Here is a 20,120-nt window from a genome sequence, read left to right on the forward strand (position 1 = left end):
TGTGTCTGCAGCACACACCTGTCCCTTTGCCAAAGGAGTATGATGAGGACTCTCTAATCCCCAGTAGTCCAGCCACAGAGACCTCAGACAACGTTAGCCCAGTGGCCAGCCCCATCCACACTGGGTCAGTGCACATATTTCACATTCAGCCTAAACAAATCCAGTAGCCAGACGTTACCAACCCTGGCTAATGGCTTCTCACCGCTTTTATCTCCGTATTTATCTGTTGATCATAAATGCTTATTTTTATACCTGTCTTCACTGTCATCAAATGTCTAGGAAGTAGGTTCTTTTGAAGAGCTTTTAGCTTTGTACTGGGCTTCCGGCTGTTTTGAAAAGTCTTTGTACGTGGTTTGCTCACTGGCTGGTTGTTTGACAGGTTTCTGGTCAGCTTCATGGTGGATGCGAGAGGCGGGTCCATGCGTGGCAGCAGACATAATGGTCTGCGTGTGATCATCCCGCCGCGCACCTGCGCCGCCCCCACACGCATTACCTGCCGTTTGGTCAAACCGCAGAAACTCACCACCCCGCCTCCTCTCGTGGAGGGAGAGGGACTCGCATCTCGTATTATCTCTCTAGGGCCTTCCAGTATGCAGTTTCTGGGGTAAGGATCCGAGTGTGTACGATAAGGACGGCATATATGCTGTAACGGTTCGGGTTCTGCTATTTTGGTTCCTTAATGATTCCGTTAATAACTGTCACTACAAAAAAGAACCATTGCCATCAATCAAACCGTTTGTTAAAAGATTGAGAAAATGCAAAAAAAAAAAAAAAAAAAAAATACTTTTGCGAACAAAAAAGAACAAAAAAATTCGCTCAATCTGGAAATAAACTCTGCATTGCAATTCTCTGAACTCTGTAGGTCAATAATGATCAAAAAAAAGTTAAAAATTGAATTGAAAAAGTTGGGTGCCTATATAGAATAGGCACCTATCCAAATATACCCAAAAGCCTATAAAGCCTAAACGAAAGCTCAAAACTTCACAAAACCTGGTGAGCCCATGTGACAGGTTATTCTAAAGAAGCATGCAAAGTTTTAGGGAGATCAGACCACAGCTGGTGCTATCCACCTTATTTTTCAGTGCGGAAGTAAGCTGTTTTCTGGTAATGGGTTAGACGCCCGGTTCATAATCCGCCATAGGGAAATAACGAGAAGAATATCGAAGTGCAGTAAACGGTAAAACAGTATGCACTACAAACCAGTGTGTTCATAATTAAGATAATACATTAAAATAATATGGTAAGACACACCAGTTTGCAATATCAAGCAGCAAAATGAGCTTTTTGTGCAGCTAAAAATAGCTGGAAGTGGATGAGACCGGAAGCCAGACACAAAAAAATTACAAATGGCTGCACCCACTCTTATGGGAAAAATAAGGTGGATAACACTCATAAATGTTAAAAAAACATCATTTTTCTATAGTTAATGACCTGAATCTGCCAAAAATTGATTTAGATCATTACAGCCTTCATAAATAATATGTAATGTCTATATTTTTGAATTTCTCCTATCAATCCATGAAGGAACCATACCCTATAATACAGTAACTAATGTTTTTGCACCTTTCCATTATCTCCTTCAGGCCAGTGATAGTTGAAATCCCTCATTTCGCATCCTTGAGCCGAGGTGATCGGGAACTAGTGGTTCTCCGAAGTGAGAATGGCTCTGTATGGAAAGAGCATCGGAACCGCTATGGCGATGACGTGCTGGAGACCATCCTTAATGGCATGGATGAAGGTAGTCTTAAGTTTCACTAAGAGGAATTCCCATTAGCCTTAGTTTTACGCAGCAAGAGATAATAGCAGACAAATTACATATCACTTTAGCAATTATTTCTTTTTTTCTTTATGACCTTGTTTTCTCTGGGTGCCTTTGTCAGATCTGGAAAGTCAGGAGGAGCTGGAGAAGAAAAGAATCCGCCGCATCATCTCCACAGACTTCCCTCTCTATTTTGCTGTGGTGTCACGTATCCAACAGGAGAGCGATCTTATAGGTCCGGAGGGAGGTCAGCTGACAAGTAAGCTGGTGCCCCAAGTCCAGGCCATTTTCCCAGACACGGCGGTCACTAAGAGGGTCCGACTTGGCCTACAGGTGAGATTTCAGGATGTAGAGAATGACACTGAAGCAATGTCAGCACACATATTATATATATATGATTTATGAATCTTTTTTGACTTAATTTGTTTCCCCTCTTGTCTCTACCCAGGCCCAGCCAATCCCTGATGAGCTGCTGACTCGGCAGTTAGGAAACCAGGCCACGTTCAGTCCCGTAGTGACAGTGGAGCCTCGCCGACGCAAATTCCACCGACCAATTGGGCTGCGTATCCCTTTGCCTCCATCCTGGAGGGAGAGTCCACGCGATGCCGGCGAGGGAGACACCACTAGCCTCCGCCTCCTCTGCAGTGTTATTGGTACGGTCCATTCCTGATCTATTTCAAAGAACACATTGTCTGAAATTGATATTTATGTTTTGGAGAAAGGCAGATTGTCTTGAATGCCAGTCTTTTTTAGCCTCAGCCAGATTTGATGTAGCTGCCCTGCCAAGCTGCTTGGAAAAGGCTGAAACAGACTGGTGTCCTGCATGGAGAGGGACACTGGGATAAAGATAGACTCAGCAAGTTCATTCCAGATGGTGTTGGTTGAAAAAAAAAGGTTTTATAAAAAGCTGTAAACCTTCTGCAGGTGGCACTGCTCCCGCTCAGTGGGAAGACATCACTGGCACTACCAAGCTCATGTATTCCCACAACTGTGCCAACTTCACCACCAATGTGTCCGCAAGGTGAGACACGAAAGCATGCGAGAATAGAGCACCCAGGGGTGAATTTTGCTGAACAGATGCACTATTGTATCGTATTTCAGCATAAAAATATGCATTTTGTTTGCTAACTACCTGCAATATGTTTTAACCAGTCATTATATGTGCTGTAATAGCACTGAACCATGAATATTACAATATATAGATTCACACATCTCAGCACTTTTGTTTTGTTTGATATCTTTGTTTTTGTTTTTGTTTTTTTGATTCCGGTGCTATTACTATGAAAGCCCATTTCCACCACTGAATTTAAAAAAAAAAAAAAGGTTATTGTGACTTTTTATCTCACAATTTTGACTTATAGATTCTGAGGTATAAACTCACAATTGCGAGTTATAAAGTCAGAATCGTGATATATAAACAATAGCAATTTTGGCTTTTTTAATCAGTATTGCCTTTGTGAGTTTATTTCTCGGAATTGTGACTTTATTTCTCAGAATAGCAAGTTTATTTCTCAGAATTGTGAGTTTATTTCTCAGAATTGCAAATTTACTTCTCAGAATTTCAACTTTTATTTCTTAGAACAGCAAGTTTAATTCTCGGAATTGTGAGTTTATTTCTCAGAATTTTGACTTTATTTCTCAGAATAGCAAGTTTATTTCTCAGAATTGTGAGTTTATTTCTCAGAATTGCAAATTTACTTCTCAGAATTTCAACTTTTATTTCTTAGAACAGCAAGTTTAATTCTCTGAATTGTGAGTTTATTTCTCGGAATTGTGAGTTTATTTCTCGGAATTGCAAGTTTATTTCTCGGAATTAAGACTTTATTATAGCACATTTATTTCTCAGAATTGTGTGCTTATTTCTCGGAATTGCGAGTTTATTTCTTAGAATTGTGAGTTTATTTCTCAGAATAGCAAGTTTATTTCTCAGAATTGTGAGTGTATTTCTCAGAATTGTGAGTTCATTTCTCAGAATTGCAAATTTACTTCTTAGAATTTCAACTTCATTTCTTAGAACAGCAAGTTTAATTCTCGGAATTGTGAGTTTATTTCTCGGAATTGTGAGTTTATTTCTCGGAATTGAGACTTTATTATAGCAAGTTTATTTATCAAAATTGTGTGTTTATTTCTCAGAATTGTGAGTTTATTTCTCGGAATTGTGAGTTTATTCCTCAGAATTGAGACTTTATTTCTCAGAATAGCAAGTTTATTTCTCAGAATTGTGTTTATTTCTCGGAATTGTGAGTTTATTTCTCGGAATTGTGAGTTTATTTCTCAGAATTGTGTTTATTTCTCGGAATTGTGTGTTTATTTCTCGGAATTGAGTTTATTTCTCGGAATTGCAAGTTTATTTCTTGGAATTGTGAGTTTATTTCTCGGAATTGAGACTATTTCTCAGAATAGCAATTTTATTTCTCAGAATTGTGTGTTTATTTCTTGGAATTGTGAGTTTATTTCTCGGAATTGCGAGTTTATTTCTCGGAATTGAGACTATTTCTCAGAATAGCAAGTTTGTTTCTCGGAATTGTGAGTTTATTTGCAAGTTTATTTCTCGGAATTGTGTGTTTATTTCTCAGAATTGTGAGTTTATTTCTCGGAATTGTGGGTTTATTTCTCGAAATTGCGACTTTATTTCTCAGAATTGCAACTTTATTTCTTAGTATAGCAGGTTTATTTACTTTATATCTCACAATTCTGACTTTATAGCAATTGCGTGTTTATTTCATTTGCGAGATGTAAACTCTCAACTGTGAGAAAAAAGTCAGTATTGTGAGATCAAATATTCCATATATTACTTTTATTACCATCCTAAAAAATGGGCAGTCAATTTTATTTTTGTTTTATGTTTCATTTTTGATTTTTGTGTTTTTCATTTTGTTTTTTGTATCCACTTTCTAATCATAATTGCAGTCAAAATGAAATGTTAAATTATTAAATAAAAAAGTGTTTGCTACAAATAAACAATGGCATCACTATTGCACTTTATTCTTGCTGAATTCACCTCTCAGGTTCGTCAACTCATAGACCTGTCACATATTTATATTTATACGCATTTACAAGTAAACATTGTCTCTTGTGACCCTATTTTCTCATCTCTATTGTATGTGCATTTGTCCTCTGTTTCGCTGCAGGTTCTGGCTGGCGGACTGTCCACGAACGGCGGAGGCCGTGACCTTCGCCAACCTGCTGTACCGTGAGCTGATGTCAGTTCCGTACATGGCCAAATTTGTAGTATTTGCTAAAATGAACGATGCCAGAGAGGGCCGTCTGCGCTGTTACTGCATGACTGATGACAAAATAGACAAAACCCTTGAGCTGCACGAGAACTTCTCCGAAGTGGCCCGCAGCAGGGACATTGAGGTTAGCTATCATCATATCAAATCATATCTATCTATCTATCTAGTCTTATACTAAACCATAGTTCAGGTGTTTTTCACTATCTGCAAAGGTCCTAAATAATGAAATGCATGTTTATGATGCAGCCGTGTGTGTGTGTACAAACTCACTGCATCAATATCTCTGACTCATTCTGACTCATTGCTCTCCTTGTGTTTCTCCTTCCCTTTCCACCCACAGGTGATGGAGGGGATGCCACTGCACTTAGAATGTTCCGGAAACCTGGTGCCCGTGAGGAAAGCCACCCAGCAGCCGCGTAGCTTCAGTTTCCAGGCCTTCAGAGACAACCGGCTACCTGTCTCTGTAAAGGTCGGTTCATCTGTCTTTCCTTTATTTATTTCTGTCCGTCTGTGAGTGTGTTTTAGGAAATATAGGCTGAGAAGCTCATGCCAACTTCTCCTGTGTCAATAATTCATAGCTTTTCTCAGTCAACCTACACATATTGGTGTGTCATTGAGTGTGTCATTCTTGTGTGTGAGTGTGTGTGTGTGTTAGCATTGTTAACCACTTTGTCTGATCATCTTGTCAGTTTTATGTATTCCCTAATATCTTTAGTAGGGCTGCACATGTATTCAATAAAATAATTGTGCATTCAAAATTGTAATATGGCCAATCAGTAAGTGGTCCAGAATGTGGCTTGGTTTGCATTTTGCACTGCAGTTTCCGTATATCGTCCATTGTGAAGGCAAAGTGCTTCAGGTTCACTGTATTTTTACATTCATGTAAATTTCAAACATTTTTGGTACTACAAGTTATTATGAAAATGTGACACTGGGTCACAGGAGAGATAACAATAAAATATTATAACAGAAAAATTACAGAAGTTGTTTTATACTAATTTATAATTATATTGTTGTAATAGTCTAGATTACATTAATAAATATTATTATAATAATCAGTTACTATTATTATTATTAAAGTTATGAAAATCGAATCATGTGGAAATATTACAGAAAATGTTTTTTAGAATGTTACAATAAATAATATTTTCTAAACAGTATAAATAAATAATATCATAATATTAAATTAATAATAATAATAATAATAATAATGTTCAAGTGGTGGAGAAATCAATTAATGTGTAAGTAAAAAATGGACAAAAAAGTGATAAAATGGACAAAATTTGTTATGTTTATTTAAATTATTTATTCAAATTATTCTAAAAATCCAATGATGGGTCACGAGAGAAGATGAAAATGAGAGATTACAATAAAAATATCACAGAAAATGATTTTATAATGCATTTTATTCTGTTCTAAATAATATTCATTTATAATTAATAATATAATTATTAATAAATAATATTCAAATATTAAATTGTTTATTACTACTATTAATAATAATAGCATAATAATAGCAATAATGTTCAAGTTGTAAAAAAAATTGTTAAGTGGTTAAAAACTGATGCGTGAGTCAAAAGTTATTATGAAAATCCAATAATGTAGAAATATTACAGAAAATGTTTTTAAAATGTTACAATAAATTATATTTTATTTTCTAAACAATATAAATAAATAATATTCTAATATTAAATTAAATGTAATAATAATAATGTTCAAGTGGTGTGGTTTTTAAAAAAATAACGTGTGAGTGAAAAGTGGACAAAAAGTGCTAAAATGGACAAAATTTGTTATGTTTCTTTAAATTATTTAGTCAAATTATTCTAAAAATCTAATGATGGGACACGAGAGGAGATGAAAATGAGAGATTACAGAAATATTACAGAAAATTATTTTTTAATGATTTTATAATACATTTTATTCTGTTCTAGATAACATTCATTTATATTTCATAATATAATTATTAATAAATAATATTAAAATATGAAATTGTTGATTACGACTACTAATAATAATACCAAAAATGTTCAAGTGATAAAAAAACTGGTAACACTTTACAATAAGCTTCATTAGTTAACATTAGTTGACTACATTAGTTAACATGAACTACTTCTACAGCATTTATTAAGCTTAGTTAATGTTAATTTCAGCATTTCCTATGCATTATTAAAATCACAAGTTGTGTTTGTTAACATTAGTTAATGCACTATGAACTAACAAACAATGAACAACTGTATTTTTATTACCAACAAACAAAGATGAATAAAAAGTGTAACAGATGTATTAGTTAATACATTAGCTAATATAAACAAATGCCACCTTATTATAAGGTGTTACCAAAAAACTGTGATAAGTGGTTAAAAATGATGTGTGGGTGAAAAGTGGACAAAAGAGATAAAGAAACTGTAACTCTTTCAGGTGCCTCCTGTTTTTTTTGAGCTGCTGTTTCAGTGCGATTTGATGCTTTTTGGTTGTTGTTGTTTTTTAAATCAGCAATATGAGATGTTAAATCTTTATCAGTTGCAGTCGGAATCACAATCGTAATATTTGTCAATATTATTAGTCCAAATGGTGCAGTCCTAGTCTTCAATGTCTCTGATTTTCCCCAGTGCTGTCCCTCTCTCTCTTCACTTGTCTCCCTCCCTTCATTTCTGTGTCTGTCATTGTGGCTTCCACTCCGCACCTCTTTCTGTGACCGTTTAGCCTCAGACGAGCTGCTCTGTGGTGTATTTTTGCCTCTGTGGTGTAGCGGTTCACCTCGTAACTGTTGTATTAGTCTCGTGAGCATGCCTTTAACTCTTTCACCTTCTAGCCTGCCTGCCAGTCTATCTGCCTGCCTGTCTGTATGTCTGTCTCACTGTCTCTCTCTCTCTCTCTCACGGTCACTCTCTTACTGTCTGATCTCACAGACGGCCAGGTAAAAGTGAAGGTAAATCTCTCTCTGTCTCTCGCCTGCCTATGGACTGCCTCCATCCCCTTCCCCACCTCCCGCCAACCTGTATGAGTCACAGCCGGGCAGCTGCTCTGTCTAACACTCTTTAATCTTTCTCTTTTTCTACCTCTCTCTTTCTTCTTTCATTCCCTTTATTCCTCCTCCCCCTCTCTTTTGTTCTCTTTTGACCCTTCGCCTCATTTTCACCCCTCTGTTCTCCTCTCTCCATCTGTTCCTCCCTCCCTCTCCATTTTCCCCGGCTCATCAGGTGAGAGACGCCAATAAGGAAGCCACCGGGTTCCTGTCCTTTCTGCGCAAGTCTACCAAATATGAGGACACGCAGCACGTGCTGTGCAACCTCAACATCACCATGCCTCCCTGCATCAAGGTGCTGTCGCTGTTCATTTCCTCTGTGATCTGTAACACCTGCACTTGTTCTCATGAACTCTGTTCGAACAAAACTAGTCTGCACGTCTGTGTTTGACTCAGCCTCAGCAAATATTTCAAAGCAAATTCCCTGCTGATTTTGGGGTGAATCCAACTTGGGAGACCTCTAAGAAATCCAATCCCATGTGTATTTTTCAAAACATGTCACACCGCTTGAGAAACATTAATCATATTTTGCCTCCTGGTGCACAATCATTAGGAAATTTAGACCTTTTTGTCAACTTTCCTGGTAAATAGCTGTTGTTGGTTAAATGACTACCTGGAATCACATTCAACTTGAAAACTAAAATAAAATATTGTAAATATAGCTGCAAGCAGTAATTAAGAGGCCAAGAACAAAGAAGACAAGATAAGTCATGCAAGCATGGCTGGCAGCATTAGACCAACTGCATCAAAAAGCAGTTAAAGCCGTATTTATGATTTTAGGCAAAACAGCTGAAAAATCAAATGTAGTCACTATTAATATAATCGAAAGATTTATCACTGTCAACCGGTAGGTGTTGCTGTTACCAAATTGATGTGGTGTGGTCAGTGTGAGGTGACAATGGCACAAATTAAGTTTGGTGTCAATATGTCAAAGCTTTGCAGAGATACAGCCTCAGAGTCATTTTCTCATCATGCCTTAAATTTGTTGCGGCACTGTGCAAAACCGGTTTTGTCTATCAACGTGAAATCCATAACGTTTTGTCAGCACAGTCTGAAGATGATCTGACTCGAATTTGGTAAAAATCTGATAAACAGTCTAAGAGGAGATTGAAAAAGTAGCTTTTTTTGGTATCTATGTACTCAGAATGACCAAGGAGTATTTTGAATCCAGTCCATTACAATAGGCTTATTTCATCAAAAGTGATTAGCATTTTTTTAAATTTCATTATTGATGGTTAATGGATGGTTAATCACTTTTGATCAATAGGTGGCGCTGTGCCAAATTGATGTTGCGTGGTCAGTGTGAGTTGACAATGGCACATGCAGTGTTTGCTGTCAATATGTCAACTTTTTGCAGAGATACAGCCTCAGACGCAGTTCGGCATCTTTCCTGCAAACTCATTGATGCATTAAACGATAACTGTTTTGTATATTGACGTGAAATCCGTAACTTTTTGCTAGCATGGTCTGAAAATGATCAAATTTGGTGAAAATTGGGCAAACCGTCTAGGACAAGTTTTTCAAACTATTAAAAATTACCAAAAATCTTGATCCATAGAATTTCGGGTCCAGGAGGACTTAGGAAAATGGCGGACAGGAAGTTCATCTCAGAATGGCAAAATTGATATCTATGTTCTCGGTATGACCCAAGGAATATATTGAGACCAGTTTCATTATAATAGGCTAATAAACTCAAAAGTTATGTCAATGTGTCAAAGTTTTGCAGAGATATAGCCTTATACCCAGCTTGGCATCATTCCAGCAAATTCATTGATGTATTAAACGATAACCTTTTTGTATATCGACACAAAATCCATAGCTTTTTGCCAGCATGGTCTGAAGATGATCTGAGTCGAATTTGGTGAAAATTGGTTAAACGGTCTAGGATGAGTTAGAAAAAGTACATTTGCAGCATCAATAAAAATGGCGGAGAGGAAGTTCGGCTGACTGTTGCAAAATTGATATCTATGTTCTCGGCATAACCCAAGGAGTATTTCATTTCAATAGGTTTATTTTATCAAAAGTTATCATTTTTTGACATTTCATTATTGATGGTTAATGGATGGTTTATCACTTTTGACCAATAGATGGCGCTGTTACCAAATTGATGTGGTGTGGTCAGTGTGTGGTGACAATGGCACATACAATGTTTAGTGTCAATATGTCAAAGCTTTGCAGAGATGCAGCCTCATACTCAGTTGGGCATAATTCCTTGATGGGTTAAACGAAATCCATAGCTTTTTGCCAATGGCAAAATTGATATCTATGTTCTTGGCATGACCCAAGGAATACATTGAGACCAGTTTCATTACAATAGGCTAATAAACTCAAAAGTTTTGAGTGCTATCAGGGCATGGTGCCGAAAACACATACCCAGTTTGTAACAATATGCCAAAGCGTTTGTAAAATCTAGCATTTTATGACAAAGTTTAAAATGGCTGATGCCCAAAATGGCTGACATGGGTAAAATTGGGTATGGTTCAACTCAGGATGCTGTGCTGAATCTAAAGTGATCTGTTTTATGATTTTTGGCCAAACCATTCAGAAGATGTTTTTCATATCTCCTGATCACTAGGTGGCACTGCACCAAAACTGTGCAGGTAGCCTCAGGTCATCATTACTATAACACACACCAGTCTCAATACACTGAAACATTGCAGAGATAAAGCCTTACATCCATGTTTGCGTGCTCTTTGTCAAATTCATTTACGCATTATTCGAGAACGGTTTGACTAATCAACTTAAATTCTATAACTTTTTACAAGCATGGTCTGAAGATGATCTGCACCAATTTTGGTGAAAATCAGATAAACCGCCTAGGACGAGGTCGAAAAAGTAGGTTTTTTCGAACTATCAAAAATTGTGTAAAATCTTGACCCACAGAATTTTACATTTTTGTGTTCATTCAACTCAGCATGAGCCAAGGAATCTGAGGAAAGAATTTTGCTTGTAAAACGTAGGTTCAAAAGTTATTAGCATAAACATGAGTGAAACTTTGGTCAAGTGGTGGCTCTAAAGAGTTTGAGTTAGAGACTCCAAACTTGCTATGGAAAAAAAAAACTGAATTTTAAAAATGTTTGGAAACCTAATCCTATCTGTATTTATTTATTTATTTATTTGAACTTTCAAACTCAAATGACATTTAAAATTATGTTTTAACTTTTCTCCAGCTCATAATGGAGTTCATGTCACTGTATAAGTTGTCTAGAGTGGACCATTTAGCTCTAGGATTTAATTAAACTACATAATTAAAGAAATAATAATTCTGCTTCAGGGCACATGACATTCAAGATATATCTCAAGATATTCCATAAAGGTTATGGTTCAGACTACATAAATAATAGTTCATTTAACCTGATTAAATTGTGCTTAAATGAATTAAAATTAAATGAGAAGTCATTTTAAGACTCTACATTAGATTTGTGCCTTTAAAAAAATATGATGCACAATAAAAACAAAAGTATGTGGTGTATTGCGCAGTTTATCTTTGGGATTTCATCCCGTTTTCATATCAAATGTTAATTAAATTAGATTTTTTGAATATATCTTGTGAGCATGCACATTTTAGAAAAATAGTAAAAGTATGTAATTGGTGTTTTAGATGTAATACTGTCTCCGGATTCTCTTCCTGTGTGTTACAACACCTTCAAGCTATTTTTATACACAAGCACTTTGCCTTGATGTGAATGTACATGCTCTGATAAATACTGTATGAAAGACAAAACTGCAGCGCTGTATTTACTCAGTATTTCTGTCTTAGGTGGTGGGTAGCGACGAGCGGCGGAGAACGTTGACCCCTCTGGCTCTGAGGGAGAGGTACAGCGCCCTGAGCGAGCCTGGCCTGGGTAAGACATAGCGGCACCATGGCGCGTCCCCTCAGCTGTGGAGGAGGGGGGGCTTCTGAATGCTGTGCCCATATCCTTGCTTTTATACCTGCCCATTTTCTCATGCATGGCTGTGACTGGGCATTGGATGCTGAGCACTGCTCTCTTTTATGAGGGTGATGCTGGGATTGCGCTCAGAGGGGCCACTACTAACACAAACAATTCAGAGAAACGGGCGGCCCTTATGTTTACTGAGCGAATGAGCAGTAATGTAGAGCATGGTGCTGGTTTGTTTCCAGCATAGATACTCTTAGCATGGCAAGCTCCAGCTTTGAGAATGAGCTTTAAAGGGAAAGGACTGCTAAAAACTGCCTGTTTAGAGGTGTTGAAGGCGTGATTAAAGAAAGGGTCCAGGAGGTTCGAAGCGGCCTTGCCGTCCCAGAACACCACATGTCTTCATTGTTCTCGAAGCAGATGAAGCCATCTAATGTATGTAGAGCGCAGATTTTGACCAGGTCTTGGTAAGTGATGACCAATGTTGTAGTTTCAGTCAACAGTTGTAGTTAATCTTGGTCATTTTATTGTATTAGGGTATTTTTACAAGGTGTTTAACCATATAGTGGCTGTAATATGCCCATTACATTAACTTCACACACAGTTCTCAATGAAAACTATAGATGCCTTTCTAGAAAAGGCGGTTTTCATTATGTTCCTGTTATTCAGATCTTCACTGACAAGATCTTTACTGAACATATTCATTATTCATGTATATACAGTTGAAGTCAAAAGTTTACATACACCTTGCAGAAACTGCAAAATGTTAATTATTTTACCGAAATAAGAGGGATCATCATGCATGTTATTTTTGGTTTAGTACTGACCTGAATAAGATATTTCACATTAAAGGTGTTTACATATAATCCTTCAGGTCCCACAAATTCTTTTGTTTTTCAGCATTGATCCATCTTTTCACACTGAGGACAACTGAGGGACTCATATGCAACTATTACAGAAGGTTCAAATGCTCACTGATGCTTCAGATGCATTAAGAGCTTGGGGGTGAAAACTTTTGAACAGAATGAAGATGTGTACATTTCTGCCTAAATATCATAAATGATTAACATTTTGCTGATTCTGCTAGCATATTTTGCCTAAATATCATATTTATTTCATTTACTACTGGCCTTCAGAAGCTACAGAAGATACTTACATGTTTCTCAGAAGACAAAATATGTTACATTTTCCCTGATCTTCAAATTCCAAAAGTTTTCACCCCCCAGCTCTTAATGCATAGTTTTTCCTTCTGGAGCATCAGTGAGCGTTTGAACCTTCTGTAATAATTGCTCAGTGTGAAAAGATGTTTCAAAATCATACAGTCATTTTTGTAAAGGGTTCAAATACACAAAATGCTGAAAAACCAAAGAATTTGTGGAACCTGAAGGATTTTTCTGAAGTAAAGTGGGCAGTTTAACTGTTTAGGACAAACAACGGACTCATGAACAACGATCACTAAACAAAAAAACACAACTGTGGATCATTCAGGTAATGACACTTAAGTATCAAGTGTATGTAAACTTTTGAACAGGGTAATTTTTATAAATTCAGCTATTATTTTCTCTTGTAGACTATATGTAAACATTTTTCATGTGAATTATCTTATTCAGGTCAGTACTACATAAAAAATAACATGCATTTTGTATGATCCCTCTTATTTTAGTAAAATGATTAACATTTTGCAGATTCTGCAAGGTGTATGTAAACTTTTGACTTTAAGTATACACTACTGTTCAAAACTTTAGGGTTTTTTAATAAGAAATTAATACTTTTATTCTGCAAGGATGCATTCAGTTGATCAAACATGACAGTAAAGACACGTATGCTTTTACAAAAGATTTCCATTTTAAATAAATGCTGTTTTTTGAACCTCTATTCATCAAAGTATCCTGATGCAAAAACTGTTAACACTAATAATAATACAAATGTTTCTTGAGCAGCAAATCAGCATATTAGAATGATTTCTGAAGGATCATGTGACACTGAAAAAGTAATGATACATTTTAAAATATATTAAAATAAAAAAGCAGTTGTTTTAAATTGTAATAATATTTTTACTGTATTTTTGATTAAACGAATGGAGCCTTCATGAGCATAAGAGACTTCTTACCAGATCTAAACTTTTGAATGGCAGTGCATACTGTATGTTCAGTTATTTATATATGACAGATAAGACCATATATCAACTAATCCCAAATATATGGTCATATTGTTATTGTGATCTGTAGTATATATTGTATTCCATCTCTTGTGTTTTTCAGTGAAAGCCACAGGGAAATATATATTATCCACTAGCATAGCTGGGTATATTATTAAAGTGGTTTATCATTGGATTGTCTGTGGAAACAGTGATATATTTTGTCTTTTGATTCAGCCACTGTGAATGCCATGGAGAGAACTGAACTAAAGATCACAGTAATAGCAGAACAGCTGGGACTGAGCTGGACCGGTAAGAGCTTTACTTCTTGTATCTCTTTTCATTACCTCTCAGTTTTTTTCCCTTAACTCACATTTCATAAGTGCTTTCATCTGTTTTCCTTTATAGAGCTGGCGAGGGAGCTGCAGTTCGGTGTGGATGACATTAACCGGATCAGAGTGGAGAATCCCAACTCTCTCCTGGACCAGAGTTCAGCTCTGCTCAACCTGTGGGTCGGCCGAGAGGGCAAGAAGGCCAAGAGTGAGGATCCATAATTAACGTTCTACATCTTTTCGGCTTTAAACATCAGGATTATTATCATAAACCAAGATGAAAACTATTGAACTAAAGGGAAAAATGAAAATTCTGTCATTAATTACTCACCCTCATGTTGTTCCATACCCGTAAGACCTTTGTTCATCTTCAGAACACAAATGAAGAAATTATTTTTCTGAGTATTAGTAATTCAAATCACAAAACTGAAATATGCATGTAATAATTGTATTTACAGAAACTAATTTTACTCTTTATAACTGTTTCCTTGTATTTGCATACTACTGTAATGCTTCCTCCACCATCATATCTTCAGTGGAGAATCTTTATGGAGCTTTGAAGAACATTGACCGGTCAGATATTGTGAAGTCTTTGGAGGCTCAGGCTCCACAGGTGCTTCCCGAGGCGGTGGAGGAAGGAGCCTGCAGACTGGTTGATCGTGACTCCACTCTGCTTTCCCCTAGTGTCGTCAACGGTAAGAACAGACTGAAGCTTGCACTGACCTTTTAATCCTCTGGACTTCTATCGGTAAACTGACATTGGACACCAAGTAAACCAAGGCTTAGATGTTTGAAGCTGCATGGGTTGGCCATTAATTGCATACTATCTCTAGTCTCCCAAAATCCTGAGCATGAAATCTAGGTTGAAAGAAAGTCTGAGGCAGGATTTAATGAGAAATCTTTTCTCTGTTTTTCTAATTTTTTTCACTGATGAATCAGGCATGCCATGGCATTGCCACCATTTTCCGCCTTTTCCATTCATTACTAAACAAACCTCTCAGTAGCGACAAACTATCATGTGGCGGCGTTACTTTATATATATGAGATTTCAAGTCTCCTCGAATGCAACAGGTACTCCCAGGGCATTATAAATGGTATTATAGCAAAAGTACAAATGTGTATGGTAATATAGCATATACATATATTTATGGTAAAATAGTGCTGGGTGATATACTTTTTAAACTGTAAACCGGTAAAACAGTTTGAATTACACACATGGTATGAATATTTAAAAAAAGAAACATACCAGTACAAGTGGCTTAGCAACGTAGAGAGCGTCATAAATTGAGAGAAGATTACTATTAACTGCATACAGTTCTGACTAATGGTTAGAGAACTATTAATAACACACAGCAAATAAACCAACTCTAAACGGGCGTTAACAGAAGCCAGAGATGCTGAAGACGAACACATAGAGTAGAAAATAATGTTGCGAGCAAACTCACTTCACCATGTGTGAAATATAGAGTGTTTTCACAACGCATCATAAAGCAGCCATATTGGCGGCACTGAATGTAGACAATGCCACTTAATTGTCAGTTATTGTCATGAGCTTACTAATTGGTCAGACTGGGAAAACATTTGGAGTACTATAAACTGCCAAACATTTAAACAAATCAAGAAGAGTGCAAAAAAACTGTCTTGAGTAATAAAAGGCATTTGGGGTTGGCTAAACTGAACCAGGAATTCCAGAGTAATTTATGTTTGCTCTTATCATTTCCAGTCAGGTTAGTGACATATTAGGCTAATATATTAATTAATACTGCTCGTACATATCTTTACCACCTGTTAAGTTTAGTTTGTCAAAATATTGCACCCTTTCCAGTTTACCAAGTCCTTCTCTACATGATTTAACTGAACAACATATTCAGCAGCATGCAATCCATGCTGTTGTTTACATCAGAGTATCTCCAATATGGCCACGCATCCGGGTATCTGACCAGAACGTGATGTAAGAAAAAAATTCTAAATACTGAATTGGGGTGGGAGTTTATATGAATGCATCTCTGAGAGGAACTGACTCTTCAGAAAGTTTAGATGGTATTTTCTTTTCATCTTACATCCGTATTATACATAATGTAGTATTTAAAAGTGCGAAGCTGCTTTGTTTACATCGGTAACCAAGGAATCGCTGTATCGCCGTTGTTCCATAAGCGCCACCTGCAGACAGAGAGTGGATTTGCGCGTCTTTTTGGTTCATGGAGATGTTTTATGTAGCATAATATCACAAAGCTAAGGTCAGACCATTCTGTTTTTGCTTAAAATTTTGAAATTATACAATCTAATTTACATCAGAAACTGCTAATGCTATATGTAGCATGTTTGTTTGAATCGTGATTAAAATACAGTGGGTCTGCAACTGTTCTGCATTCTAATTCATATAAAGGCAGAGTCAGGGAAAAACGTGACATACAGTGAAACCACCAGAATCCTTAAAAAGCATTGCTCAAAACGCCCAGCACTATGGTACAATGCAAAGGGAGATGTTAATATGTTAATAAAGTATAATATACAGTTAAGGGTCAAAAGTTTACATACACCTTTGCAGAATCTGCAAAATGTTAATTATTTTACCAAAATAAGAGGGATCATACAAAATGCATGTTATTTTTTAAGTACTGACCTGAATAAGATATTTCACATAAAAGACGTTTACATATATGTATATGTATATACATATACATATATTCTCTGTTTTTTCAGCATTTTTGTGTATTTGAACCTTTTAGATCAATGACTCTGATTTTGAGATCCATCTTTTCACACTGAGGACAACTGAGGGACTCATATGCAACTATTACAGAAAACTGAAACGCTCACTGATGCTTCAGAAGGAAACGTGATGCATTAAGGGCCAGGGTGTGAAAACTTTTGGAATCTGAAGATCAGGGTAAATTTAACTTATTTTGTCTTCTGGGAACATGTAAGTATCTTTCCTTAGTATGAGTCCCTCAGTTGTCCTGAGTGTGAAAAGATGGATCTCAAAATCATACAGTCATTGTTGGAAAGGGTTCAAATACACAAAAATGCTGAAAAACCAAAGAATTTGTGGGACCCGAATTTGCGGGAAGTTTAACTGTTCAGGACAAACAAGAGACTCATGAACAACTATTGCTAAACAAAACAAACAAACAAACAAAAACACAACTGTGGATCATTCAGGTAACAACACAGTATTAAGAATCAAGCATATGTAAACTTTTGAATGGCCATTTTATAAATTCAAATATTATTTTCACTTGTGAAATATATGTAAACGTCTTTGTGAAATTTCTTATTCGGGTCAGTACTAAATAAATAACGTATTTTTGTATGATCCCTCTTATTTTAGTAAAATAATTAACATTTTGCAACAATTAATATTCTGCAAGGTGTATGTAAACTTATGACTTCAACTGTAACTTCCTATGCAATTGTAACAAACAGTTGGCACAACAGCACAATAATTATGGTCAAATGCAATTTGAAAAAAAAAAATATATATACAGGGAAAACAATGACGCTGGGAATTTTTTATTATATTTATCTTTTCTATTCATATTTATGGAGTGAAGCATGCAAAATTGACATAGGATATACCAATGCTGCAAGCAAATTGCGAGAAAAAAAAAATCAAATGTGTTTTGGTATCCCGACGTATGTTTTTTCCAAATATGCCAGTGAGGAACAGATAGGAGTATGCAGGCTCGTATGGATGAGTGCTTTAAGAGAAGACAACAGGCCTCCATACTTGTGTCTGCGCCTCTCCGTCTCTCTTTTCCTCCTTCTCTCTTTCTCTAAACATGTCATCTGCAGCCCAGCCGCCCTACTCTTCCTCCTCACAGCTCTCCTCTTCGACCTCCGACCTCATAATGACCTCCTCTGGGCCTCCTCTTTTCCTGTCATTCTTTGTTTTGTTTTGTTTTCTGGTTCCCATTTTTGTGTGGGAGCTGTGCTGTGTCTGTATGCATGCGCATGCTGCTTGACGTGCTCTTTTTTGTCTTTTCTGGAAAAAAAAAAACAATGTACATGTGAGGCCTTAAAGTAAAAAGAGGCCTTTGTTTATGTTGCTCTATAACAAACTTGTGTATGCATGGCATGCTTTCAACGTATGGGTTTCTTCCTGTATATCTTTTCACTAATTGTTTTCCTGAATGGCGGTTTAACTCCTGAACTACTTCAGTAACTCTTCTTCTCATCTTTGGTGAATATATTAACATTGTTGTTGTTTTAGGCCCTGCTGTTCTGTTGGCAACAGTTTACGTAATGCTCTGGAAAATGGATCTGTGACCATGTTGCGGAAGCATTTTCAGAACGTTATGTGTCAACTGATTTATTGCTGTTGTTGTGTTTTGAGCGTATTTGTGTGTCACGCATTGATTGTGTGACACCATTTTCAACCGCAGAGCTCTGTGTTGTTGCTGATGTTGTGGACTGTATTCACAAACAAGAAAATTGCGTAGCGGTTAGCGCCCCCTTATGGCTAAATCTATCACGTGTATAACCTTCATTATACAAGGCTAATCTCATTTTTATGAGCTAAAGAGACCAAAAATATAAACAACATTTGCATAAAATGATCACATGCAAAATATAAGATGTGAATGCAGTCCTAATCTGTATGTGTGTGTGTGGGAAGAAATATCTAACCTTCCTGTCAGGCCATATAAGATAACCAGATCACTCAGATGTTGTGTGTGATATCAAGTGTTTCAAAGCCATAATTTTGTGTTGTGTTGTAATGTGACGTGTGAGTGTTTATTTGCATGCGTACCTGTGTGGGTGTGTGTCTGTTTTTGTGTGTGTGAGTTTTTAGATTAAGTCTTCATATGTGGCTTTTGTACATAACGATCAGCAACGTTTTACACGTTAGCCCCATGTTGTGTTGCTTATTTGTATTGGAGTGACAGTAGATTTATTGTGTCTCACAGTGTGCACTGTGTGCGTCTGACTCACATGTGTGTATTCTCATTACTGGGGGCACAGTGAAGGTCTCCACTAATTCATCGCTGTAAATCATCCTCATTCTCCTCTGCAATATTTCTTCATTTCTTCTTATCATCATCATTCTATTGCAACAGTAATATATCATTCATCCAACCATGGAACCATGCATCCATGCATCTATCCATCCACCTACATATACAGCTACAACATTTGCTCATATGGTGCTAGTTGTTTGATAAATTAGTAAAATTAATAATAGCTTAATGCTACAATAAAGACAAGTTTTTTGCTTTTTCTAAACTTTGAGTTCTTGTTTTGCATCATTAGGTGAGTCTGTCCGTATTATTATGGTCTAATTTAGTTAAACGTCCTAAATGTGAATAGTTTGTTCCTAGCAATCAGTTATGTATTGCATTAGATCATATATTTTTTAATGAATACACTTGCATATTTTGTATAGATGCTTAAATTGCAAAACAAAAAACTAATTTATACTTTACATTTTAGTTGTTTAATACTACTTAATGTGAGAGGTGTATAGAATTGTTTAGCTTCTTAATTTAGCAAAACTTTGCTTTAAGCATAGTTTGTGTTGTATTTTTTATTAATGCGTATTTTTGTTTTCAAAAATCGAACTGTAAATGGTGGACACCCTGCAGTACAGCTGTGGACTCCCAGACTTCAGCAAGATTGATTGATGATTATATTTCACTTTATTATTTAGATTTCTTTGAGGCTGAATATTTGTGTTGTGCTGTAATAATGAAAAAGTACATCAAAACTGCAAAGTTGAAGTAAGAGTTGGTTCCTGTTAAACCTTAAGATCC

General features: G+C 36.4%; 1 protein-coding gene across 10 annotated transcripts in view; it reads left to right on the plus strand.

The window, feature by feature from the left end:
• Positions 1-20,120, plus strand: part of ank1b (ankyrin 1, erythrocytic b) — a 96,335-nt gene that overhangs the window by 69,983 nt on the left and 6,232 nt on the right. For all 10 annotated transcript variants that reach the window (XM_051092944.1, XM_051092951.1, XM_051092948.1 and 7 more), the window contains 13 exons: positions 12-124; positions 380-604; positions 1,584-1,738; positions 1,881-2,092; positions 2,208-2,412; positions 2,684-2,780; positions 4,891-5,119; positions 5,336-5,464; positions 8,196-8,315; positions 11,781-11,865; positions 14,273-14,347; positions 14,444-14,575; positions 14,904-15,062. In XM_051092944.1, coding sequence (XP_050948901.1) covers positions 12-124; positions 380-604; positions 1,584-1,738; positions 1,881-2,092; positions 2,208-2,412; positions 2,684-2,780; positions 4,891-5,119; positions 5,336-5,464; positions 8,196-8,315; positions 11,781-11,865; positions 14,273-14,347; positions 14,444-14,575; positions 14,904-15,062 — 1,936 coding nt within the window. The remainder of the gene's footprint in view (positions 1-11; positions 125-379; positions 605-1,583; positions 1,739-1,880; positions 2,093-2,207; positions 2,413-2,683; positions 2,781-4,890; positions 5,120-5,335; positions 5,465-8,195; positions 8,316-11,780; positions 11,866-14,272; positions 14,348-14,443; positions 14,576-14,903; positions 15,063-20,120) is intronic.

Source organism: Labeo rohita, chromosome 21 (assembly GCF_022985175.1).
Source record: "Labeo rohita strain BAU-BD-2019 chromosome 21, IGBB_LRoh.1.0, whole genome shotgun sequence".
Taxonomy (NCBI): Eukaryota; Metazoa; Chordata; class Actinopteri; order Cypriniformes; family Cyprinidae; genus Labeo; species Labeo rohita.